The sequence below is a fragment of the Eleutherodactylus coqui genome, chromosome 3 (genome assembly GCF_035609145.1).
Source record: "Eleutherodactylus coqui strain aEleCoq1 chromosome 3, aEleCoq1.hap1, whole genome shotgun sequence".
Classification (NCBI taxonomy): domain Eukaryota; kingdom Metazoa; phylum Chordata; class Amphibia; order Anura; family Eleutherodactylidae; genus Eleutherodactylus; species Eleutherodactylus coqui.
In genome coordinates, this window is record NC_089839.1 from 135,595,641 (window position 1) to 135,623,369 (window position 27,729).

Consider the following 27,729-nt stretch of genomic DNA (forward strand, 5'->3'; position numbering starts at 1 on the left):
CACTCCTACTCCTAATATACCGCAGCATTTACACTCCTACTCCTAATATACCACAGCATTTACTGTCCTAGCTCTAATATACCGCAGCATTTATACTCCTACCCCTAATATACTGCATTTACTGTCCTACCCCTAATATACCACAGCATTTATACTCCTACCTCTAATATACTGCAGCATTTACTGTCCTACCTCTAATATACTGCAGTATTTATACTCCTATCCCTAATATAGCGCAGTATTTACTGCCCTACCCCCTTATATGGCAGTATTTACTGTCTTACCCATAATATACCACAGCATTTACTGTCCTACCCCTAATATACCGCAGCATTTATACTCCTACCTCTAATATACCGCAGCATTAACTGTCCTACTCCTAATATACCGCAGCATTTATACTCCTATCTCTAATATACCACAGCATTTAAACTCCTATCCCTAATATAGCGCAGTATTTACTGTCCTACCCCTAATATACAGCAGTATTTACTGTTCTACCCCCTAATATACGGCAGTATTTACTGTCCTACCTCTAATATACTGCAGCAATAACTGTCCTACCCCTAATATACTGCAGCATTTACTGTCCTACCCCTTATATACCGCAGCATTTATACTCCTACCTCCAATATCCCGCAGCATTAACTGTCCTACACCTAATATACTGCAGCATTTACTGTCCTACCTCTAATATACTGCAGCATTTATACTCCTATCCCTAATATAGCGCAGTATTTACTGCCCTACCCCCTTATATGGCAGTATTTACTGTTCTACCCCCTAATATACGGCAGTATTTACTGTCCTACCCATAATATACCACAGCATTTACTGTCCTACACCTAATATACCGCAGCATTTATACTCCTACCTCTAATATACCGCAGCATTAACTGTCCTACTCCTAATATACCGCAGCATTTATACTCCTACCTCTAATATACCACAGCATTTAAACTCCTATCCCTAATATAGCGCAGTATTTACTGTCCTACCCCTAATATACAGCAGTATTTACTGTTCTACCCCCTAATATACGGCAGTATTTACTGTCCTACCTCTAATATACTGCAGCATTTATACTCCTATCCCTAATATAGCGCAGTATTTACTGCCCTACCCCCTTATATGGCAGTATTTACTGTTCTACCCCCTAATATACGGCAGTATTTACTGTCCTACCCATAATATACCACAGCATTTACTGTCCTACACCTAATATACCGCAGCATTTATACTCCTACCTCTAATATACCGCAGCATTAACTGTCCTACTCCTAATATACCGCAGCATTTATACTCCTACCTCTAATATACCACAGCATTTAAACTCCTATCCCTAATATAGCGCAGTATTTACTGTCCTACCCCTAATATACAGCAGTATTTACTGTTCTACCCCCTAATATACGGCAGTATTTACTGTCCTACCTCTAATATACCGCAGCATTTACTGTCCTACCCCTAACATACCGCAGCATTTTTATTCCTACCCCTAATATACCGCAGCATTTCTACTCCTACCTCTAATATACCGCAGCAATAACTGTCCTACCCCTAATATACTGCAGCATTTACCGTCCTACCCCTTATATACCGCAGCATTTATACTCCTACCTCCAATATCCTGCAGCATTAAACGTCCTACCCCTAATATACCGCAGTATTTACTGTCCTACTCCTAATATACCGCAGCATTTATACTCCTACATCTAATATACCACAGCATTTGAACTTCTATCCCTAATATACCGCAGTATTTACTGTCCTACCCCCTAATATACGACAGTATTTCATGTCCTACCCCTAATATACCACAGCATTTATACTCCAACCTCTAATATACTGCAGCATTTACTGTCTTACCCCCTAATATACAGCAGTATGTACAGTCCTACTCCTTATATACAGCAGTATTTAATGTCCTACCCTCTAATATACGTCAGTATTTACTGTCCCACCCCCAATATACCGAATCATTTATACTCCTATCCTTAAAATACCGCAGCATTTACTGTCCTACCTCTAATATACCGCAGCATTTATTCTCCTTTACCCCTTATATACCGCAGCATTTATTGTCCTACCCCCTAATATACGGCAGTATTTACTGTCCTACCCCCTAATATACTGCAGCATTTACTGTCCTTTGTCATTTGACACTGTTGACCACAAACTCCTCCTCAGTATGCTTCACTCCATCGGCCTAAAGGACACTGCTCTCTCCTGGTTCTCCTCCTACCTATCTGACCGCTCTTTCAGCGTCTCCTTTGCTGGCTCTACCTCCCCTCCTCTTCCGCTTGCTGTTGGGGTCCCCCGGGGCTCAGTCCTCGCCCCCCTCCTTTTCTCTATCTACACAGCCCCAATTGGACAAACCATCAGGAGATTTGGCCTCCAATACCACCTGTACGCTGATGACACCCAACTATACACCTCTTCCCGTGACATCTCTGCACCTTTACTCCAAAACATCACCGACTGTCGTGTCCACTGTCTCTAACACCATGTCCTCTCTCTACCTACTGGTATTTCCACCCTCCACTGACCGACCTCATCCTGACATCTCCATCTCAGTGTGTGGTGCCACCATAACTCCTAGACAACATGCCCGCTGCCTTGGGGTCATATTCGACTCTGATCTCTCTTTTACCCCCTACATCCAATCTCTGGCCCGAACATGTCAGCTGCACCTCAAGAACATCGCTAGAATCCACTCTTTTCTCACCGTGGACACGTTAAAAATGCTTACTGTCGCCCTCATCCACTCCCGGCTCGATTATTGCAACTCGTTGCTGATCGGCCTCCCCTGCACCAGACTCTACCCTCTCCAATCCATCCTGAATGCGTCAGCCAGGCTCATCTTCCTGTCCAGCCGCTACTCGGATGCCTCTGCCCTGTGCCGGTCACTGCACTGGCTGCCCGTTAAATACAGAATTCAATTTAAACTCGCTACCTTCATCCACAAAGCTCTCCACAGTGCAGCACCACCCTATATTGCCTCCCTTATCTCAATCCATCACCCAGCCCGGGCTCTCTGCTCTGCTAACAAAACCAGACTGAGCGCCCCTTTAATTCGAACTTCTCATTCCCGCCTCCAAGACTTCTCCAGAGCAGCACCGGTCCTCTGGAACGCACTACTAAAGGCTACCCGAGCAATCCAGGACTCGCAGAACTTCAGGCGTGCTCTAAAAACGCACCTCTTCAGGGAGGCATACCGCATTCCCTAAACAAACCGCTCTGTACTCCGCCTGATAACATGTTCTCTGCCCTAGTGACTGCAATCCCTGCTAGCCATCATAAACCGCTCCTGCAGTCATACCGATTCTGCCGTCACACGGCTAAATGTCTGACCACTGTCTATGTGTATAGCATCCCTCACTCTCCACCTCGCCATACCGTGCACATCTCCAGCCCCTTTACCTTCTGTATCACCCCACTATTCGTAGTATGTAAGCTCGTTGGAGCAGGACCCTCACCCCTATTGTTTCCATCAACTGATTACTATGTAACCGTGGTTCTGTAATTTTTATACTTTTGTCTTTCTGTATTCCCCCTGTCTTTGTAAGCGCTGCGGAATATGTTGGCGCAATACAAATAAAGATTATTATTATTATTAATATACCACAGCAGTATTTACTGTCCTACCTCTAATATACCGCACCATTAACTGTCATACTCCTAATATACCGCAGCCTTTACTGTCCTACCCCCTATTAAACGGCAGTATTTACGGACCATCGTACTAATACACCCGGCTTTGTCGTCCCCCCTCCTCCCCTCCCATGTGACTTCCCCCAGCCCGCACTACATCCCTGCAAACAGAGACCCTTCATATTAAGAGCGGTTGGCTTTAGGCCGCAGGCCCCGCCCATCACGCCCGGTGTCACCACCTTCGCAGCGATTACCCGCCGGCGGCTTTGTGCGCGCCATAACCGTCCTGTCAGGAGGCGTGGCCGTTCGGGCGCACAGTGAATGGGGGGCGGACTTCTAGAGCAGGCCACTGCAGACCCCTCCCACCGGCGGGGCGGGGCTAGCACAGCCTTGGCGATCCCCCACCCACACTGAGGCGCTCATTTTCTTGGTACCCCAGCGGGCAGCGCGCGCCGTCCTTGTTTCCTCCGCCATTTTGAAGGAGTCGCGACGCACGGAGAAGGTGCAGTGCTTTCGGCCATCGGCAGCAGCAGACTCCCCGCAGGCAACATGAGCTCCCCGGTCAACGTAAAGAAGCTGAAGGTCTCCGAGCTGAAGGAGGAGCTGAAGAAGCGGCGCTTGAGCGACAAGGGGCTGAAGGCCGAGCTGATGGAGAGGCTGCAGGCCGCGCTGGACGAGGAGAGCGAGGGCGGCGGAGTGCTCGGGACGGCGGCGGAGGAGGAGGAGGGTACAGACGCCGGGGAGGGCGCTGAGCGCGGAGAGGACGACGAGGAGGAGGACGAGGAAGGCATGGAGGTCGGCGGAGAGAACGGCGCAGAGGTGGCGGCACAGGACGGGGACGAGGCCGCCGCCAGCCAGGACGACGAGAACGGGGACGACCAGGGCTTCCAGGAGGGGGAGGATGACGACGAGGAGGAGGACGACGAGGGAATCCCGGTGGGGCTGGAGGAGGAGGAGGATGACGAGCAGGCGGACGACAAGGACAAGCAGGAGGAGGGGGAGGAGGCAGCCGTGCCGAGCGGACCGCGGCCCCTCATGGCTATCAAGTGCGAGGAGGCGGGGGCGTCCGCCCGGGGCGGTGAGTGTGCGGACCGCGCTTCCGGGGGAACTGTGGGAGAGGGGGCGCCGCTGATCTCTGACGCCGATGTGCTCGTTCATGCAGTGCGGCTTTCTTGTACAGAGCCCAGCCGTCAGTGTGTAGATATATATATCTGGTCGGGTCCTGCAGTAAGGGGTTAATGCGATGCCCCCTCCAGTGCTCTGTGTGACTAGCAGGCAAAGCGCTGGTGTAATAACGGTAGCTGTGGCTCCGTGCCTGGCGGGGTACAGGGTGTCCATGTGTTGGAGTGCTGATAGCCGCCTGTCGCTCCTCAGTAGTTCCTATGGGCAGGGTGTGAGGGGGCTGAGCAGAGATGTGGACTAGATCTGCACCCTTTGTGAGTCAAAATTCCCACCATCTGCTGCGATCAGCGGTTGGAGTTATGAAGATGCAGCGCTGACAGCACACAGCCGTCGGAGGGGGCGCTGCAGCTTCTGAAATCTGCCCGCTGATCTCCAGTCAAAATCCCTCCCCCACGGTAAAGGTTTGATCTGTGGTAATGTGTCCTGGTGAAGCTCCCTGCCTTCCCTATCTTGTAGGCAGCATCTATAACAGGTGGGTGCAGCAGCGCTGAGGAGGTACGCGGGTGTGGTTAGAGCTGTTCCTTATACTGCCATCCAGCCGCTCACGTATTACTGCTGCACTGATCGCGGTACATCGCCTCCGCTGACGTCAATGGGGCTTCACAGACCAGCGCTCTAACGCCAGTTTTGGAGCGCTGCCTGTTCACTCACTTTAACACTTTAAGCGCACCTCATCAATCATGGGGCGTTACACGCTGTTCAGGACGTTCAAAACCGCCACTTGAAGATGCGGTAGAGGGCTGCGATTTAAAACGCAGCGGTTTGTGAGAGCGCCCTTTTCAAACATGCGGTGTCCCCAGCAGAGGGCACTACCTTCTTACACCCGACCGATTTATCGCATGAGCAGACTGGCATCATCCATGCCGCCTCTTTATAACGCAGATACGCCAACGGTGGCCTCTGTACAAGGAGCGCTGGCTCCCACGCCGCCAGCACCGTTATCCTGCACTCCTGTGACCGGTAATGGTCTCGGCCTATGACTGCACCGCGGATTTCACTGACGAAATGTCTTATTCCGTGTGAGCCCGCTAATAGTGGAGGGAAACGGTGGTGGATGAAGACGGTACGATGGGAACATTACTGACTATGTGCTCAAAGATCTGGTACCGTGTTAGCCAGTAGAGCAAAATGTGATTGTTCTCAGCAAGAGAAACGACGTAATCTTGTAGATATGATACCTTTTAATGGCTAACAGAAATACATGATGTAATAGCGAGCTTCCGAACCAACGCAGGGTTCTTCTTCCAATCCATAAGCCTGAAGAAGAACCCTGCGTTGGTTCGGAAGCTCGCTATTAGCTATTATTACATCATGTATTTTTGTTAGCCATTAAAAGGTATCATATCTACAAGATTACGTCGTTTCTCTTGCTGGGAACAATCACATTTGACTATGTGCTCTAACGGGGGCGCTCCGCTGGGGAACGTCCAGCTATTGCTGCGCACAAGCATAATACACACTGCCGCACGTGACCATCTCTCAGCATGCTGCAAGTATGCCATTGCCCAGTGACTGGCTTGCCATGCACCATCTTGGCGTGTACACACCAGAATGGAACGTGCTGTGATCTTTAGCGCACGTGTAGTTCACACCGCATGGGCACCTGTGGCAGATTGGCAGAATCTCCACGGAGTACACTGATAATGCGGAGCTGTGAAGGAGCCCTTAGTGGGAAAGATGGTCAGTGCTGATACTTGCAGTTTGCTGGGAAACCTCTAGGGGTCGCTGGCTCTACCGCAGTTCTAAATTTTAAAGTGTTCCTTTGTAATATTCTGGTGCTGATTATTTTTTTCCTTTCATTTGAAGGGGTAGAATATGTGGCACGTCTGCACAGATCTCGGCACAATCTGCCCCTGCGGCCTTGAGGGCATTCCCATGTAACGGGTAGCAGCGGGCGGCTGTGGTTACACCATCTTACAATAAGCCCGACCTGGGGTCCTTGCTATTCATGGGTGCCAGTGGGAAACTGGAGTGACACCTGACCACATGCAGGGATCTGCTACATTTGTTTTTCTTTAACCCTGTTCTGCTGCAGTGTTTGTGGGTTTATTACTGTTTTTCGTTTTGCATCCACACTTTCAAATACTCATAACCCCCCAGTGACATCACTACATGAAGGCATGTTTTTTGTGGGACAAATTGTATTTTTTTTTTTTTTTTAGTGGTATCGTTTAATGTACCTTAACTCTTCCCCTACATTATAAGTGGAGCGCAAAGGGGGAACACAGTTGTGCAGTTTTCCTAGGCATTTTGTTGTCACGGTGGTGTAATAATGACGTGTAATCTTGTGCGGAGCAGTACAGTTGGGGCTCATTCACACGGTGTGCATATTTACTGTGTAATGTAAGCACCCATAGCCTATAACGGACACACTATGCGCCAAAATAGGACATGCTAGCTTTTGTTCATGTGAATGCAAAACGCAGGTCTAAATGGCCCAATATAGATGAACGGGCTTTTAGCGCTGAGTAGTATTACTGACAACTTACCTCTGAGGTCGGTCCTCGATCATACGGGTGTATGCAGGTTTCAGTTGTGATGCGTAACTTGATGCTATTGAAAATTGCATCATCTGTCCCTTTTGCGTTGTTTTACACATGTAAATATGCAGTGGATATATGTGCATAACACCAGCAGATTGGTCCATTATTTAGAAGCACAAATGCGCAGTGAATATGCTTGTGTTAATTGCTTATTTTGACATGTAATATGCCCCAAAGTAGGACATATTGGGTATTTTTTCACGTGGCCAAATGTATTGCGAAAATACGCTTTCTTGAATACCCCAGTGTTAACTGATGGGGTTTCAGCACAGCATATTACGCGCTTAAAAATGCGTAAAATATGCTGCACAGATACGCCGGACTCCCACCCCGTAATTGTTTTTAATGTAGTACTGCTCAAAAACTACTTTGCTCTGCCACTATCTTTTGAACACCAAGGTGCTGTGAGGGCTTGTTCTCAGCTGGATGACCTGTGGGGTGTTGTGTTTTTTTTTTGGTGCCCTTTTTTCTTTCCTTTTTACCCTTTGCAGACCAAAATGCATTTAAAGAGTTATGTTGGTTTTTTCCCCCCCGCTGGCATTCACCATGCAGTATTCATAATATAAAATCAAACTTTTACGGACACAGCCATACCAATCGTACGTTTTTTTGCCATTTTTCTTTATAACGTGGAGAACGAGGGGGGATTTTTAACTTTCAATGTTCTTTAAAAAATTTTCACTAGTAAAACCTTTAGCGTTTATTATAGTATTACGTCATACTGTATAATGACCAGCAGTCTTGAGATCTGCCCCATTTCATTGGGGGGAGGTATGGGGCGGCACAGTCCTGTCAGGAAACCCCAATCCAGATTGGGCTGCTAAAATGCTGTTTTTGGGAATGGACTGCAGCATTTAAAGGGTTAACTGCCACAATCAGTTATGACCCCCATGTACAGCGCATGTCAGTCGGGTAGGTGTTAAAAGAACTGTATTTTATTTAGTGTGTTTTTGTGTAGAAAACAAAGATCAAAAGGATAAGAAGCGCGGTGTGAAGAGGCCACGCGAGGACCACGGCCGGGGCTACTTTGAATATATCGAGGAAAACAAATACAGCAGGTTTGTACAGCTCCATTACATTCACATTTGCGTCTTGGCTTTCAGTCATAATTTTGTTTTCTGAGCAGAAAAATGGAATTAAAACTTAAATTGAATTGCTTTTTTTTCCCTTGTTGAGTTTAGCAAATTTTCAAAAACGGTAATTTCATTTTCTAACTGAATAAGCGCTGCAGACTGTGTAATTTGTTCAGTGATAAGCGGCCGCGGATGCTTTCAGTTTGCTTTTTCCCTCTTTTTTTTTCTGCACACATTGAAATCCATGCAGAAAATAATCCGTTTATTTCAGTTTTCTCAGTTCAGAAAACAGACTGAATTATGACAGACAAAACGCCAATGAGTGTAGCCGCCCTCAGTATATGTCCGATCTCCTTTATACATGTTCAAACTAATGCAATTTTCTGTAGGTCAAAGTCCCCACAACCACCAGTGGAAGAGGAAGATGAGAAACTGGATGAAACGTGTGTTCTTCTTGACACCTGTAAGTAGCACTGCTGGTGAAGGCAGATGTGTGGTTATATGGCTGCATCCCCGTGGGCACACAGTTATCACATGTGGCTTAAGCAAAAAGTGTATGTTTCCATTATCTTTTCCTGTTCTAATCCTGGTTTGGGTAAAGGCCCATTGACACACAATGATTGCCATTTGAACAAATGAGCAAATGATTCCACTGATTTTATTTATTTTTCCCACTTTTAAATTAGTGTTTCACATTAAGATGATGATTTAAAATCTATCCTTGCCATTTCCCTATCTAGCTATGTAAACAACGAGCAAAAGTGAGTGTTAGGCTGCCTGTCCACGGGCGGGTTTTCACTGCGTTCCCCACGGTGATAATCCAGTCGCGGGGAACGCAGTGAAAGCTCTTCATAGCGTTGCTATGAAGAGGGGGGCTTATCGTTTGCCCTACTAAACGCAACGACTTATGCAGCAGTAGACAATGGCTTTTTCTTCCCACTAATGAAAAAAAACTTCCCAGTAAGATTCCTTGCAGTGGTTCCCAAACTTTTTCAGCCATGAAGCCCTTTTTGAAGCAAAAGTTTCTCGTGGTGCCCCAAGGTGTGGTCAGGGGAGGGGTTAGAGGCATGGTTTATCACAACATGAGTTTTACCTACGTTGTTGTAAAAAGACATGGCCGTTTAAAAAAAAAAAAGAGAAACGCTGGAGCGCAGGATGGGCTATTCATATACATTATATTTAAAATTACCATGCTCCGGAATTAAATCACACATCACATGTCAATATCCGCACAGGTTTTGTGCAGATTTTTTTCCCCCAGCACATGGATGAGATTTTTAAAACCTCATCTGCTTTGCTGCTACAGCTACTGTTAATTCCACAGCAAATCCACTTTGTATAGTCAGTCACACCCTATACTGGTGGTGCCAGTAGTCATAGCGCTCCCCCCACCCCATATACTTGCCTCCTCCTTGTAGTTAGTGCTGCTCCTCCTCTTCTCAGCACTGATACAGGGTGCACACTGATGGAAGTGTGCGAACCCTGAACTTTTCCACCCCTCTCCTGCGTGATTACCGGCTGGTAAGCACTATCATGAGCAGCCGTCGGCCCATGTGCCATAGGCTGCCACTACAGATCTAGACCTTCGGTCAGAGCCCCTGACTGTCGCTCGCGGAGCCTGAAAGGCTCTGCCGAGCACAGTTTGGGAAACGCTAGAGTAAACACTCCCATCTGAGTAAACGCATACAGTTTTTACGTAGCCAATGAGGGAAATGGCGAAGGATATCCAGCTAATATCTCCACGTGAAAGTACGCAGCATTTAAAAGGGAAAAGGTCATTTGTTCAAATGACAGTTGTTGCATGCAAATGGGCCTTATATGCGTAGAATCTCTGCTGGGTAAACCATCGCTCCTCCCCTTGAGTTGTTTGGTTTAAACAGCAGCCTTTCAAACGCCCAACTACTATTTTAATGCAGGCTGAAACTCTGCTATAAACGACAAATGAACAAATAGTGCACGATGGCTTCGTGTTTACACGTAACGATTATCACTCACTTTTGCTCGTTTGAATTCTAAGTGATCGTTGTGTGTAAATGGGCCTTTAAATAAAAACCTCATACTATTAGTACAGCTGAAATGGAACTTTTGAAGTCTCCTGTGCTCTTCTCTGATCCTGGAGACTTGGCCCCCACACAACTGATGGTTCTTCCTGTGTGTACACACAAAAAAAACAAATCAATTACAATCCATTTAAATAGTTGTTTTTTTTTCCCAATGTAAAAATTGGATCGGATTGGGGACTTGACAAACTTATTTTAAGTTAAAGGCTCTGGACAACTTTGCACAGACTTGTTTTCTTCTGGCTTCCTTTGGTTACTAAATGTGAAATCAAGCCACTTCCTAAACCTTTAATAAAAATTGCATATTTTATTGTAGTGTTTGCCACATATGTCCATAGCTGGCTGTCCTGTTTTTGACATCTGGAGCAGCAGAGGTTCCAGGCTGACTTAATCTATTTGCTCTACGTCACATTTCTCACAGCACTCTGTTAAATACCAGTGGGGAGGAGGTTGTACACCACAGTAAACTCAGTGGAGAGAGGGAGAAGAGCGCCCCTAGAGGCAGGATGGGTAGACATCACACAGGCCCTATTGGTGTACATGGGGAGGAGTCCAGACGCTGCAGGGGGTTTAGTTACACACTCCCTCTCAAGTTATATACAGTTGAGGGATTAGGTGGGACAAGCCATAAAGGAATTAAACTGGAAGAGGCAAGCAGTCCAGCATGTGTTACTGGGAGGAATACACCCTGTGAGGACAGTCTAAATTGGGATTGGTTTGTGAAATGTTTTGTCAAGAGGGGCTGGAAATGGATGGACCATTGGAGATTGCAGCCTGAAACTTAATGCAAATTCTTCTTTTCACTCAAGGCCCCTTTACACAGAACAATTATTCAGATTCTTACTGGATTGCGGGAATCTGAATGACCATCATTCAGTGTAAATGCTTCTAATGACTGAACAGTTTCTGTAGGCATACAAGTCAAATGGTCGGACTATGTAAACAGGCATACGTTTATGAACGTCTGCCTGTTTACTGTGAATACAGGCAGATGGAAGCCATCTCTGGCCCGTTCCACCTCCATTCATTGATCGATCACCTCTCCCATGCGAAGGCACAGAAGCGATGATCACTGGTACGACTGTTGGGTGCTTTAAAGGGTTGTCCAAGTTAAGGGATAGACCTGTTACTAGGTCTCAATGGTGTAAAATAACAAATCGGCAGTTACCTCTCCCTGCTCCCCTGTTTGTCACTGCCTGTTTTCGCTGTCCGTTTTCAGACAGCTATGACATCCTGGAGACCGGCTGCAGCAGCCAATGACTGCACTCAGCCATAATCGCTGTCGCTGGACGCTGCAGTTTTTGTGGACAGGCTTGGCATGCAGAGTGACGTTACAGGGAGACTGGAGTACCTGGAGGAAGCCTATGCAATAAGGAGAATGTATAAACTCCATGCACATGTTGTCCTTTGAACCCAGGACCCCAGCACTGCAAAGCTACAGTGATAAAAACTATGGTGCTGCCCAGTAGAAAGCTGTTTATATGGGCTCACATGAGCGATTTCTCCTGCGCGCCGCGGGCATATGTCTGGTGTAGGGAGAACAATGCAGTACACAATATATTGCTTACTGACAAATCCCCATACAGTGTCTTGGCATTCATGCGTCGTTCTATTTTGTACACTGAGGCACTGTTGAAAGATAGTTAGTTACTGTGTATTACCTTTTGTGTAAAACACTGTAGATGCTCATGAGAGCCCTAAGACTTAAAGGTCATTTATTTTTCAGATAATTGTGATCTGCACTTCAAAATTTCACGGGATCGACTAAGCGCCACTTCACTCACTATGGAGAGTTTTGCTTTCCTTTGGGCTGGTGGCAGAGCCTCATATGGCATCTCTAAAGGCAAAGTTTGCTTCGAGATGAAGGTAAGTTATTATAGAAGTGTTTTTCTAAATCCAATTTGTCGTCTGCCGCACTAAATACTTTACTTTTGTTTAGGTCACAGAAAAGGTTCCAGTGAAACATTTGTACTCTAAGGATATTGATGTGCATGAAGTACGTGTTGGCTGGTCTTTAACCTCCTGTGGATTCATGCTAGGTATGTAAATTAAACACCTAGTGTCTTTTGGATAAAGGTAGGATTTTTACTGCAGAAAAAAAACTGCAGCCCCGTGTTGACAGAGTCAAACTGAGGTATTCAATCTTCCCTATGCACATTTTCCAAAGGAACACAGATAGCATTATGAGTCTTCTCACATCACCTAGGTGCTATTTTTAAGGAGATGATACCCTTCCTGACCCACATCTATAGGCCTCTTACCTCCCAATCCAGAAAGCTGCTGCACACTGATGAGGGGCAAACTCCCCGAAACAGCTGCCTGTGTGTGGTTATTTTGGCTTTGCCTTACAATTCCTAGTCATTATTACAAGACTTGTTGACATTTTAAACATTAACTTGCAAGAATTCTGCTTTCCAATAGGTGGCGCTGTAGAGTTATCCCTTGCATGTTTTCCAGAGGAGCATGGATAGTCTGTCTCCTCACACCTTCTAGGTGCTCTCCTTAAGGAGAAACAATACCCTTTCTGACCCTCAAACTAATATTAAATGCAATACTCTGCATCTTATAACTTTTCCTCACTTCTATATCACTGTAATTTATGACCACAACAAAGAAAGGTAATATTTTTTTTTGTGTTGGTAAGGTTGGCTGCGCACAACTGGGTTGGATTCTGCATGCTTGTACTTGACATCCGCTCAGCAAGCCGTTGGACATGCGCTGTACAGTTTGTTTCAGCTTGTGAGCGAGAGCTTAGGGCTGTTTCTGCTGCCTTAACGCTCTGCGCCACACGAGTGCTTTTCCTGCTTCACCCCATATCACATAACGGTGACGTCATCACAGGTCCTAAAACTTGCAGAGCCTGACAGCAGCCATGTGCTTACAGAACCTGTGATGTCACCGTCATGTGAACAGGAGCAGAGCCCCCGTGACTGCTATATTATATTAGTAAGTGGAACATTGCACCACCAGAAACACTGGTACTTGTATTCCACTGATTGCCAGTCTGCTTGTATTTCACTTGTGTAGAAAGCAGCAAGGTAGCAGTATACCCACACCACAATGGCTTGGTGAATCAATACAGCATAAGAACTATGCTCGTAACACACAGTAGTAGAACTAAGTGGTTGTGTCGAGGGAGTGCCAATGGACACCTCAGAACATGAGGTACACTATGCCATGCATGCTGCAGCTATTTGCCTTTAAAGTCATGCCTGTAACCCATCCCAAAGATTTTACAGGGTTTTTTTTCCCCCAAAAAAGCCATGAAAGCTTGCCTCTGTCGGCATTTAAGTTGGTTCCCCAAAATTATCCAGAGGGCCACAGATACCTGAGCTGAGCAAGCCAACGTACAGAAATAAGGAAAGTCGCCCATTGTAGTGCATCAGTGTGTGACATCCAATCAGTTGTCCACTTTGGATCCAGAAGAGACAAAAAGTTCCTCCTTGAGCCTCCTATGTGCCATTCAAAAAAGTGGTGGACTATTACTGATCTGCTCCCTTGTTGCTGCCCTCCATCTTTCCTGGTGTTGCCACTTGCTATCTACCTCAGTACACACATGCTGTGGTCTGGGAAGGACCCCAATGCTAGAGAGGGAACCCCTATTCAGTCAGCATTGACTGAACTTGCTAACAAGTTGCCACACCATGAATTAACAGATCTATTACCCCATCAGCCATAATGGCATGCATTTAACATGTTGTGAAAAGCATGTGATGTAAACTTGATGGATGCTTTCACTGACAAAGGATTATAATACTAGGTCCACAATATCTGCTAATTCCCAGACTCGACACATTTAAAGCATAACTTTTAATCAACAGTTAAAACACTGTTTAATATCATTTGCATAATTCGATCTCTCTTCCCTTCCTGGACCCTGCTGGAAGCTCATAGTCTAGATGTGTACCTGTCTAGATGGAGGTCGGACATATGCTTTTTGTGTCTGTCTAGCAATGGAAGGCGGCAGAAAGTGTCAGGAACATTCCTAGTGCACATGCTAAATGTAAACAAAATGTGCTGTGAATAGGGCCTTAAAGGTTGTCTGAGTATAAAATTGTTGTGTTTTTGTTTTTTTTTCTTTAATGCCCGGGTTTGCTCTAAAACATGCTGACAGGAGTCTCTTAATGACCAATGTCAGCATTAAAGGGGGTTTTCAGGCAAAAATACTATTGCTGAGCTATCGGAATAGGCGATCAATAGCTGATCAGCCAGGGTCCACCTCTCAGGATCCTTGCTGAGGAAGTGCCCGCTGTCAATGCTCCTGGAAAACACCTTTAACCGCTAATGTAGTATTGTGCCTATTGCTTTTTGCTTGTCTTTTACTTGGCTTTTATTGATCTATGTAACTTGTATTAGGTGAAGATGAAAACTCTTATGGCTATTCACTAAAGGGTTCCAAGTACTGTAATGGCGTGGCTGAGGAGTATGGAGAGAAATATGATGAGAATGATGTAATTACCTGTATGGTGGTAAGTTTCTTCGCTCGTAACTTAGTATGTGTTAGCTAAAAGACATGTGCATCCAGTTCAGCCTATTACCCCAAATGTTGATCCAGAGGAAGACAAAAAAAACCCCGTGAGGTAGAAGCCAGTTTTCTCATTTAAGGGAGAAACATTCCTTACTGACTCCCAATCTGGCAATTGGAATAATCCCCGGATCACAACGGAGGGGAGTGCACTCTGTGATGTCAACGTCCCTTTGCAATATAATTGCGGAGGACCGTTGGGTTGCCGGACGCCATACAATTGTGTCTGGGCCTACCATAGCCTGTGATCGCTGTTAGTGTCCGATCCTGTGTGTAAAAACAGAAAAATTCCTGCTGTGTTCCTGACCCAATCCCAGTCATCATCCAGCGTCCTGTGTTTACCCATGCAAATCTTTAGGGGTGTGTTTTTTTTGTTTTTTTTTTTTTTTTTTTTTAAGTTGCTATAAAATTCATGCACCTTAATTAAGATACATAATATCTTGAGGTGTTGGACCATCGGTTTTAGTCTACCTTCACATGGGCGAGCGCAATATCAGACCAAGAAACCTGGCTTGTGAATGTGCGTTTTACCCGTGGATGCGAGCTGGTTTTCATGCAAAAACGCCTTGCATCACTTCTCTGGTGCTTGATTCTTGCATCTCAGAGGATCGGCAAGTGTTTTTCACTTATTTCAATGGAAAACCTCACGTCACACAGCATGCAATGTGTTTGACTATCCTATTGAAAACAATGGCCAATGTGTTCTCAGGGATGTTCATGTAGCAATAATAAACAAAAATCCAAATTTTATTGTTGAAAATTTACCACTGACCTAAACTACAATGTCAAGTACAAAGAATGTCCGAATCAAGTCTAATAGTAAAAGCATTCAAGCATTAACCACATAGTGCAGATGTCAAATTAAAAAAAAAAGTCTGGTTCTTAACCCTTTCCAATCCAATTTTCAATTCAGGGTTTCCTAAAAGGCTTTCTCTTTTTGCTGTTCTACAACGGTGCGATCTGCTGGCTAAAGCCAGTGTGTGTGTGTGTGCCAGAGAGGCTCCGACAGCGGAGTGGCTGGCAATAGACGGTAAGAATACCCTGTCAGATGTCTTCTGACATTGGAGCTGTACAAGCTTCAATCAGAATGTAGGAAGATGTTAGTGGATTGGAAAGGGTTAATTCCAAAATGCACCCTGTCATTAAAAGGTTAAATGAATTTGTTTAAGCTATAAAGTTAATAGGATGAGACAAATATATTTTGCATTAAAATATTCAACTGTTTTTTACATAAGTTTATATATTTAACTTCTTTGCAGAATTTTGAAAATGATGAAGTTGAACTTTCTTTTGCTAAAAACGGCCAGGACCTTGGAGTGGCTTTTAAACTGGACAAAGATGGGCTGGCAGACAAACAACTCTTCCCACATGTCCTCTGTCACAATTGTGCTGTTGAGTTTAACTTTGGCCAGCAAGCGGAACCGTTCTTTCCAGTTCCTGAAGGGTTTACATTTATTCAGAATGTCTCACTTGATGATCGTGTGAGAGGTCCCATAGGGCCTGAACAAAAGAAGGATTGTGAGGTGCGAACTTTTTTTTTTTCTTTCTTGTACTGTTTTTGCAATTGTGCTGGCGATCATTGGCTCTCTATAGGGGAAATCTCATTATTTTCCTTGCATCCCCAGGTTATCATGATGATTGGTTTGCCAGGAGCTGGGAAAACCACTTGGGTCAATGAGCAGGTTGCTGAAAATCCTGGGAAATACAATGTCCTTGGAACAAACAATATAATGGAAAGAATGATGGTAAGATTCCACTGAATAAGTGAAGTTTGAGCTTCACTCCATGTGAACTGAAATATGAAAAATCAGTTTAGTACAAAGTTTTCCAGAGATGCATTTTCTTTCATCTATTCATCAGCAAAGCTGCAAAGCAAAAAAATTGACTTGCATTCCTTTAATATATTGAAACATTTTACTTTTATCCCCTTTTTAGGTTGGAAATAAAAAGATGACTGACACAGGAAAACTGAATGCATTGCTGCAGAGAGCCCCACAATGCCTTAGCAAGTTCATTGAAATTGCTGCTCGGAAGAAGAGACACTTTATCCTAGATCAAGTAAGCTTTCATATAATCCTATCAAGACAATACTTGCTGTTCTTGCTGTGGTGGGCCCAGACCCTCCTTGCATTACATGGGCAGCATCTTGCTTGAATAGCTGCCCTGACATCAGACAGCACTCCTCCCCTTACATTGTTGTGAAAAGGACCTAAAAGAAATGTCCCTTTTTTATTCTTGTAGACAAATGTATCGGCTGCTGCTCAGAGGAGAAAAATGTGCCTGTTTGCTGGATTTCAGCGTAAGGCTGTTGTTGTGTGTCCAAGTGATGAAGTTTATAAAGAGAGAACTCAAAAGAAGGCAGAGGTTGAAGGAAAGGACCTTCCTGAACATGCTGTGCTTAAAATGAAAGGTAAATAACTTCAATTGTGTTCTTGAAGCTAGTCAAGTATTTTGAAAGATTAAACATCAGTACATTACTTTTATAGAAGCGTCTTAATTGGGAGTCTTAAAGGCACAATGAAACCTGCATTTAATGTCTGCCTTTTTGTTTATAGGGAACTTCACACTCCCAGAGGCCAGTGAGTGCTTTGATGAAATACTTTATGTGGAACTGCAAAAAGAGGAGTCTGAGAAACTTATAGAGCAGTATAAAGAGGAGAGCAAAAAGTCACTTCCTCCTGAAAAGAAACAAAATGTTGGAGCCAAAAAAGTGAACAAGAACAAAAACAAGGCGAGAGGTGGAGTAGGTCATGGACACGGTGGGCATAGAGGCCGTGGAGGCGGGGGCTTCAATATGCGTGGAGGAAACTTCCGTGGTGGAGGTATGTAAAAACAAAGTATAGTGTCTCCAATAAAGTGTGCCTCTTCTGGTGATGGCATATGCAACAGGTGCTTGTAAAGGCTGGTTTAGACACAACAAAATGTTCTGAGCGATAATCGTTGTGTTCTAAGCGCAAGGTAATCGCTCCAACGTTGACCGATCACCTTGCGCTCTGAGCGAAGGATGCACAAGACGAGCGGGGTGTCCCCGCTTGTCTTCTGGATCCAGCTGGTCCCCGTTTGCAGTGCCTGGCTGTTATACAGCTGAGTGCTCTTACCTGGACAGCTCTGTTCTTCATACCCCGCCTGTCATCAGGGAGCGGGATACAGCTGAAACAATAGTATCAACTGTATTCCGCTGTGAATTCCTGATAACTGATCGCTGATCTAACGAAAACTGTTAGACACAATTATCGCTCAACAGATGGCTTTAAGCGAATTATTTTTTTAAAGTGAAAATCGTCTTAAGCCTTAAATCACATCACTGTCCATGCCTACTCCCTAGAGGACTCTCCTGACCTGATGGTGGTTTTTGGGCTAGTGCTTCCCCCTGTTTGATGGAGGGGGAGGGGGGGGGGGCTCAGGGCAGTATAGTCTAGGCAACACCCATTACTATAACTACACCAAGAAATTGGTTGAATATAGCATCAAGCCTCTGATGTCTAATGCAGATTGACCCTTGGACTGGAGGGTATTTAAGTAGTTTTATAGGCATGCCTCCCACCTCACCTCATTTTCCCTCCTCATCCCATTTGAAGGACAGTCCTTTCCCCAAAAATGGCTGCAGGCCAATATACGCTGCGTTCCGTTGCACAAATATGAACATGTGCTTGTCAATTATCAGTGCATGTCCTAATACTAACTTGCAATAAAACAAACTTCATACAATCAAAGTTCAGCAACTTATGACCTGACATGCTAAAGTTTTTTGTTTTTTTTTGTCCTTTTGAAAGCCTTTCTATATAATTTTTTTTTTCAATTTCAGCTCCAGTAAATCGTGGCGGATTTAATAGGAGGGGCAACATGCCACAGCGTGGAGGTGGAGGTGGCGGTGCAGGCGGAGGAGCAGTTGGGTATCCATATCCTCGTGCTCCAGTTTATCATAACAGGGGGGGTTATAATAACCGTGGGAACTTTGGCCGTGGCGGTGGTTCAATGCCGAATCGTGGAAATTACAATCAGGTAAAACTGCAGGGATTTATGAGGGCTTTGGGAGGGGGTGGGGGTTGTGTTATTTGGTTTTGGGTTAAAACATTTGTGTAGGATCATCTCTCAGGGGAAAGTGTTTACCCCAATATTGATGAAGAGCAAAGTGATTGATTCACTTTCCTTCCCACAAAGCGAATTTTGTATAACGAATCCCATGTAGGAAATTATCGATAGAGGTTAAAATACATTAATATAATATTTGAGCCTAAATGGTCTCGTGGCGATAAGCCAGGGCAATATAGCTACACAGCAACTCCTCTCTACTCAGTGTAGCAGTTACCTGATGATAAAACTTGTAACATAATTTTTTAAAGTTGCCCTATTATGGCCTCCCATGCACAAACATCTTGGTGGCCTTGTGATGCTTATGTAGAACAAACTGTCAGGAGGTGGATTGTGGACAACATTAGACTAATCTGGAGCAATAGATCCTATTTCTGTCTTATTGTAGTGGAGCTAAAAGGTGGAAAAGTTATAGTTAGTACACGAGTTAAACTGTTAAGATGCCACCTGAACACCTGCTTTAAGATGGCGCACACAGTTTTACTTAATCACTCAGGATGTATTAAAAATTTGAATGCCTGACTACTTTTGTTAAATCTACAGAACTTTCGAGGAAGGGGAAATAACCGTGGCTTCAAAAACCATTCTCAGGGTTACAACCAGTGGCAGCAGCAGGGCGTAAGTATTGTCTGTGCCGTTTTAGGAGCGGCTTTGGAACAATGGCCTATTCTGTACTACAATCTCTGCCAAGGAAGCACCTGACACTAGAAGTAGCCAGTTTCCTTTATTATATTCCACATACTTTAGGGGTCATGAGATATTAAAGGATTTCTTGGTATCTAGTCATAATTAGGCTCCTAGTTAAATGACTAAAGGGACGGAAATCAAATGTTACACATAACCAAGCAATTCTTGTTGGCATCTAAGCTTACAAGCTTGTTAACATGTTAATATTTACCCCTTTTTCTAATTGCAGCAATACTGGGGTCAAAAGCCATGGAGCCAGCAGTACCACCAAGGATATTATTGAATACCCAAATAAAAATGAACTGATACATATTTCTCTTCAAAACCTTCACAAGAAGTCGACTGTTTTTCTTTAGGCTAACTTAAAAACAAAACATTCCACAAGAGGAAGTGCCTGCGGGTTCTTTATTGGTTTTGGTTAATTTTAGTTGCTTTCTGGGTTGAAGTTTTGTTTTTTGTAAATTTTTATTGCAGTTTTAAAGTGATTCATAAGAACCTCAGCATTGTGCACGTTAAGAGAGCGTCAGTATTTTAGGGTTCTACATTTTACCTATAATTTTTTTTTGTTTAATCATGTAAGAAGTAAAGTTGTTTTTTTGTAACTTTTTTTTAAATTTTAAATATTATTTTTAAATAGGACTCCAAGCCCTAGGAAATGAATTCAGGGTTTGCTGCCACTCTTAAGATGATGGCATAAAGGTTGTAGGCTTGTATAGTGGTCCTTTTAGGGACTTCAAAGAGAACCTTGCGATAACTGTACACGGGAATGAACATCCCGGTCTGGGAGGGCATGGAGCCTCCTTGCCACATAACAGGAGAGAACTGAGAAAAAAAAAAACTATTGTGCGCAAATTAGTGAGGCTATTGTGTGTCTATAGCTCTTAAATTTTCTGCTTTACCTTTGGAAACCGCAGAGACTTTAACTTGTGAAGGTTTAAAACTGTGTTTTGCGATTTTTGTTAAATTTGATTCTGCAAAGAAAAGGGTTAACTGCCTGTTTCTTATTAAACTAAACTCTTTGTAAATCTAGTTGTCTGGGATCTGTATGAAGTTAGCCGTGTTTGTATCTCCACTTTCCCCTTCCCCTTGCAGTTCTTAGTTTGCCTAGTATGCTTGTAGTTGCACCATCATTGTAAACTAATGATATTGTGAGTTACATTACTATAGCCTTTTTGGAAAAAATGTCAGTTCTTTACTTTTTGCCTGCTAACCTCTAACGAGGCTGAGCTGGAATACATCCATAGAACATTTGCAATAAATAAAAGTGAATTACACTCTGTGTTTGGGATTGTCACCAACTTTTAAGAAACTTAATCCCTCCCCCCATACATCTGCCATGTTTGTGATGTGCTTAGACTTGACTGCAGTTAAAGAGCTGAAAGGATTATGCTGATGTCCAGCGCTCTCTCCACTATAAACTAGTGGATTGGGATGCCATCCATTTTACAGCAGTTTGGGCTCGGTTCGTATGCACATCTTAAAGAGCATGGCAGTCGCCTCAGATATACACCAGCTGCTTTATTTTGCTACCCAAGACCCGTGCAAAGCAGTTCAGCGGTGTCCCAACCCTGCGATGAGAAGCATGGTATAAAGTAAACCGTTACATGGAGGGATTTTCACCCATACCCCAGCTGAATGCTACAAAAATACTATGGAGCAACTGACGTTCTGTGGCTTACTGCCCGTAAGGTAAAGTTTGTCAAGCCTGCCCTCCCGTCCTTTAACTTTGGATGGGAGCTTCTCCAATGAACTGACTTTGTAAATAAAGTACATGCTTGATTTACTATTTTAACTAACAAGTTTCTGGTAAGTTGTATACCACCACTAATCCCTTTTACACAAAGGGATTTTTCCCCTCTTCTAGTCTGAAATAAAGTACTCTATAATTTCTCTGGTGCCTTATTAATTTCATGTGTGATCGCTTAAGAGAAACATGGCAAAAAAATGGTTTTGAATGCAAACTATTTTGTATTAACTAATCCAGGGTCTGGTTTACAGAATTGGAAGTGTTGGCATAAATGACTAGATTTGTACTTTTCCTTGGGCTGAACTAAAACTGGAAATGGAAAGCCATAAGACCACTCTAGGTAGTAAAAGTACAGAAAATGCAACTTGTGGCAGCCTCTTCCATAACGGTGGGATTTGCTTGAACTGCCCAAAGGGAAATCTACCATAGGTCTTCTGATGTACCAGACTGTACTCTGGTAGTACGGAAAGTGAAGGCTGTATATAGAGTTGTGTTAATGGTGGATTTACAAGGTTTCGCTGAGGAATTGGTTACCAGCCTCCTGAAAGTACTGACATGTTTTGGAAAGCTCTAATCTTGTGGATGTCTGCACTATTGGTTTTGCAGACCAGGCTTTCTTTCTCCCACTCTGAATATTAGGATATGAGACTTTTTGGTTTTGTGGCTTATAGCCGATTGTCTTACACTTTATGCTGTGATGGAAACATCTGAAGTCTAGATTAGCATGACTCAATTCGTATGAAGAGTTAGTAAATTTTGCATGGTGTTTTTTTTATGTTTACAGTTGACAAAGCGTCATATGTATTACAGATGTGTGAATATTTTGTTTTTTGTTTTTACAGAATTCCTTTTGCATGAATTCACTGTCAAATGTGAGTAACTTCCCACCTACTCTTACATTAATCATATCCTTGTTTTGTTTTTTTCTCCTGTGCCCATTTACGGCACCAGAGAGAGCCTGCCTCCCATCCAGAAAGAAAAATTGAACCTACCAGATCTCTTTAAAAGACAGGAACACCCTTCAGCTTCTCAGTTCCCATTTGTCCATAGGACAGATCGGAGGAGATGGCTGCTGATTGGCTGCCTCTGCTCTTTCAGTGATGCCTCTAACAATCTCAGTGTGTTCCATAGTCTAGCTAGCTCTAATATAGAAACCAGTACAACAGAGGTGAGTGGGATCCTGGGGTCTAAAATACTGTTATACTGTAACTTGCAACATCTAGTTTTCACCATCAGAAGGTAATGTCGACACTTCAAAGCTACAAGTTACTTTTGGAGTTTCACTGGTACTTTTTTATTGGTGAATTCTCCAATCCAATGAGATAATAGCCACTAGTAGACTATTACTTCAGGCTCCAAACACTTCCTTTTATTTCCGAAAAACCATAAATTCACTGACCTTGGATTCTTACTAAAAACTTTTGTGGGGATTTATGCTAAACCACCCATCCATAGACCAACAAAAAACAAACTAGTGTCAGTATCGCTGACCCCTAGTTCTAATGTAGTGATGGAGCCAATAGGTTCCAATTTACTGAGCGGAATAAATGGCTGATGGATTTCTAGTTCAATAGCTGAGAATCTACTTCTAGGTTCAGTGTTTATGCTAATGAAGTCTGCAACTCCTGCCCAATATGGTAACTACTACTAACACTGATGGTCTGACATGTTTCACTAGAGGTACAATCTTCCTAGTTATTTAGTTTAATCTGACTGGTGCTGTCATGGGTGTAGGGGAAACAAGATTGCTTACCAGTTATCCCTTTTCTATGATCCAGTGGCAATAATTTACCCCACACCCCTACTGCTGAATTTACCTCAGTCTGTGGGTGTTGCTATAGAACTAAGGAGGGAAAGGGTGTGCCTGCCTTGAAAGATATCTGGGAGATTATTTTCTGGATGGGAAGGGGGTGTTCTCTCATAGGCCTGTGGAAAAGTGATTCCCGGTAAGTAATCTTGTGTTCTATAAATCTCTCAGTACTTGCCTCCTATAACCACATTCTATTGCTCAGCAGATTGAGCACTAAGATAACTTGCTTGCCCAGCATATTCATCCTGTTCAATATTTAGCTGTGCTGTCATCTTTGCTTTTTTTTTTTGTTCATGAATGGTTGACTCAAGCCAATCATAACTAAACATGCAACTTTGGCTTAGTGGTTTCTTAAGGAAAGTTAAGAGATGGAACTCCGTATGCTGCTGATATGCAGAAAAATTAGCCTTAGAGGAAATTGAATAAGGTACTGCCAGTCCAATAACTCTGAACAGTCTATAACTCAGCATGACAATTAGACTTGGAGGGATTGTGAAAATTCATGGACGTGGAGGGTCAACTCTCATAAGATATTTAAATAGGTAATTATATCTTTTTTTTTTTTCTTCCTTTAAGGCTTAAAAAGGCCAATATTTAACAGCATTCTTCAGAACTGCAGCACGGAGATTACTTCTATCCTCTATCCCACACTTGTTGGTCATTGCTGAAGGGGCTGTGTCCCCCAAACACGTTAAAATATTTTTTTTAAACCTTTAATAAAGAACCAAGTAAAATTACCTATTTGAATTCCATGTCCAAGTTTACAGTCCCTCCTAGTATCTATGGAATCTAAAACAGTTTAATTTTTGTTGGTCTTATGTAAAACTAACAATCTGGTAGTTTCATGGGTCTCTGGTTGGATGATGCTGTATGAAGCCTCTTGAACCTTCTGTAATAACTCTGGTATAAAGACTAAGCTATATATGTGCCTTCAGAGTGCACATGAAATGGGAATCGGCTCAGCCTACACAGGTGTATTTCTTGACTAATATATGTAGATATCGATCTAGAGCCAACGAGAATGGAGTTTAGGCTGCATTGTGTCTGAGCACGGAGTTGTGGAGAGCTGGGTCCTAAGTACCGTTCAGTGATGGTCAGTCTGTCTTTGTATTGCATTATACCGCTCCTGTCCTGCGTAACACTGTCCTTCTGTTTCTTTCAGTAGCTTGGCTTGTACCGTGTAACGGCTTGTAAGTACTGGTTACATTGGTAAGTATATTTGCTTCTCCCTAATGTTCTTGTAGGTGGGTATTTGATTTTCATATCTATAATGGCTATTCGTTAGACTTGTACTATATAAGGACTATTTGGATTGTTTAGGTGTCATGCATCTAAACCTTAGACCTCATTGTTTTAATATACCCTTTCCTCCTAGCGGAGTGAGGGGTGTGTTACAAAGGAGAAGGGGTATAATCTCTGCGCTGTTATGCAGCCAAGTATTCCAGCTTTCTGATTCTCATGGTGCTATACAGTCACTGTAACCAACTATCTGGTACTCGGCAATGATCTGGCCTGCATAGCCGTACTGACGCAATGAAAAATAAAGGAGAACCCTGCACCCCTTAAGGCTTGGTTGCTGCCTTGCATATACTGTGAACACTGGTATTAGTTACACCTGTGTACCCAGCAAACCATACACGCAAAAATGTTAATTCCTATTACATTAGAGGAAAATACAACTGTTACTATCCACTTTCTGGTGCTAAAAGGAAAATGAGTCAAAAAGTGTAAGATTTTAGAAACCCAGCTATTGGTATTGGTCCATTAAGGTTTTTAAAACTTTGTTGTCATGTAGAAAGCTTACAGGATGTATCCTGAATGATCATTACCATGTTTCCTCCTGGTTAGAGTATCTGAATTGTGACTTTTCAGTTTAGTTCACTTGTGGAAAGTGTTGGGTTCTACTGAACTGCTGAAACTTTGTTTCTCTTGACTCGACTCTAAGTTTAAACAATATGACTGCTATACTGGGTTGCTGTAGCAACACAAGGTTTGTATGGAACCTATAGATCTATAAATGATCAAGATTGATAGAAGTGCGGTTAAAACTAGACCAAAAGGGACACCAATACCAGGCCTTCCCTTGTACATGTAGGTCTGGTGAAAACTATCGGGTAATGATAAAAGTGGTGATGTCCTTACAAATATTGCATTCACCTACAATGTGTCACAACTAGATGGCTTTTACAGCCTGTTTACATACACAAAGGGTAATGCTGTCACACATGGGTATTTCTGTGGTTTGCCTATAGTTCTCATAATATCAACTTCAAAGGGGATCTGTCCAAAAGATTGAGCCCAGCAATACAAGTCAAGTACTTATTTATAACGGGTGTGGATAAAGCGCATTGACAGTGATTTCTCAGGTGCAATCTCTCTCGTTTTGCCTTACATTCTAATATGTTTAGGTAGATCTGGGAAATATTGGCTGCCTTCATCTCTATTCCTCAACCCTGCATTTTACATGCTGGTCAGTAATCTATTGGTGCATGTCACGACCATACAGTCTGCATGTAAGCAATGAGCTGTCACACAATATATTATACTTTTGTCAGACTTAAATGCACATTTTTTCCAACTTGTACATCTATTATAAAGATACCAGCGCTCTACGTATTGTTGGTATTGTTGTATCTTGTCTCCGCCGGAAGCAGGGGGGTTTGGCTGAGGTCACGCCCTGGCCATGCCCCTAATTCCGTTTGGCTGGCAGGGGGGCACATACTGGACCAACAGAACCAAGGCAGGGAAGTCCGTGGGGGAATGCTAAAGCTCAGCCGCTGATCCATACAGATTGACAGTGCAGACAGACGCAGAGCGCGAAGGCCACCGGGGACGGTGAGCAGTTTGCCTCCAGCACAGACTTCCCCCACAAAGATGCCTTGAGTGCACATGGCAGAGTGCAGGGGACTATGGCAGCATACCAGGTAACAGTGAGCGCAGGCTGGCAAGTAGGAGCACAGGTTGCGAGCGGTGCTCTGGGGTGCACTCAGAAGCAAACCTGGTGCACACGGGTCGCAGCCGCACATGGATGCCTGAGCGGGGACAATCAGACCTGTGGCATAGAAGGAAGACTCCCAGGGCCGTGCACACTGGGTCGGCAGCGTGTCTGAACACTACAAAAACACAGGCACACTGCAGCGGGGTAGCAGTCGGGGGACATCGTACAGCAGAAACGCACAGCTGTGACTTCCCTGCTACAGTGTAAGGAGTGGGGCACTGGGTCTGCATCAGGAGAGGATACAACCAGGCACTGCAGAGCGGTAGCACTCAGGGGACCACAATTCTGACATCTCTGGACAGTGTAAGGAGCGTGGCTGCCAGCACAATCTGCACCTCTGTGTGTCCCCTGGAGGTCAAGCCTTGTCTCCACCCCTCCTTCCAGTGTTGACCAGATACAACAGTACTTATACTCTCTACAGAGTGTCTAAAATGTGCTATGCAGGCTGGTGTACATTCCACCTACCTGGACTCCTATACTAGACTCTAGTACTTCTGTGTGTCCCCCCCCCCGTACAGTGTATTGTTACCATCCATAACCTCTTACTTGCAGGGGATTTACAATTCTTACCTGCTTTGGTTAAGGACTGTATTAGCCAGCAAAGATTGTTTACGTCAGTGTGGAATTTTTTAATGTAATGTTGCATATTTACAGGTGTTGGGTAAAAAAATGAACCTTTCGACAAGCAGGTGATTAGGGGGGAGATTTACGGCACTGTCTAAAGCACACAAAAATGGTCTGGTCTGTGGTCCTTAGCAACCAATCGCAGTGCAGCTCATTTTGTATAGCGCTCGTAGGAAATGAAATAGTGCTATGATTTGTTGCAATGGATAAGACCGTTCTAGAACATTTCATAACTCTACCCCTTAGCAATAATGGAGCGTAGAATGCTTTTGTAGCATGTGGATTACACTTATGGCTGCCCCAAACTAGAAAAAAAGGAACCGTCTCGTACATGAGAAAAGAGCCTTTGTAAGAAACGAAGTTCTTAAAATATCGCAGGTCTATGGGCCAAGGGTTAATAAGAGCCCACACAGCATTATGATCTGCAATGTGTCCAGACTACAGCTAGTCACCCAATTGTTCAGTTACAACTAATTTGCTTTAGCAAACCAACTTAGAAGTGTAACTAATGAATGCAAACATTAGCAATTGGGTAAAATTATTCTCTAGTAGGTAATTTTCTATTATGCCCTGCATCCTGGAAGGTCCTACTATATTGTACTTGTGGTTCTTGAGGCCCTGGAACTATATATATTGAAGACATCTGTGACCTTGCCGAGATCCAAAGACCTGACGTTTTACTGCTTTTCCTCTTCAACCTCTGTTTGTGTCAAATAAAAACCATTTTCTGTGAA

At 43.8% G+C, this 27,729-nt stretch overlaps 1 protein-coding gene across 2 annotated transcripts; it reads left to right on the forward strand.

The window, feature by feature from the left end:
* The first annotated feature begins 4,079 nt into the window (after window positions 1-4,079).
* HNRNPU (heterogeneous nuclear ribonucleoprotein U) lies at window positions 4,080-27,729 on the forward strand. 2 transcript variants are annotated; one of them, XM_066596113.1, is made up of 15 exons: window positions 4,080-4,732; window positions 8,338-8,437; window positions 8,842-8,915; window positions 12,239-12,378; window positions 12,452-12,551; window positions 14,869-14,981; window positions 16,297-16,560; window positions 16,663-16,782; window positions 16,973-17,095; window positions 17,279-17,447; window positions 17,593-17,859; window positions 18,843-19,039; window positions 19,673-19,747; window positions 20,046-22,435; window positions 24,536-27,729. In XM_066596113.1, the coding sequence occupies exons 1-14, from the start codon at window positions 4,204-4,206 to the stop codon at window positions 20,097-20,099; spliced, it is 2,325 nt and encodes a 774-aa protein (XP_066452210.1). In that variant the 5' UTR covers window positions 4,080-4,203; the 3' UTR covers window positions 20,100-22,435; window positions 24,536-27,729. The 2 variants fall into 2 exon arrangements, with proteins under 2 accessions (XP_066452210.1, XP_066452211.1); XM_066596114.1 differs by having other exon boundaries at window positions 24,539-27,729.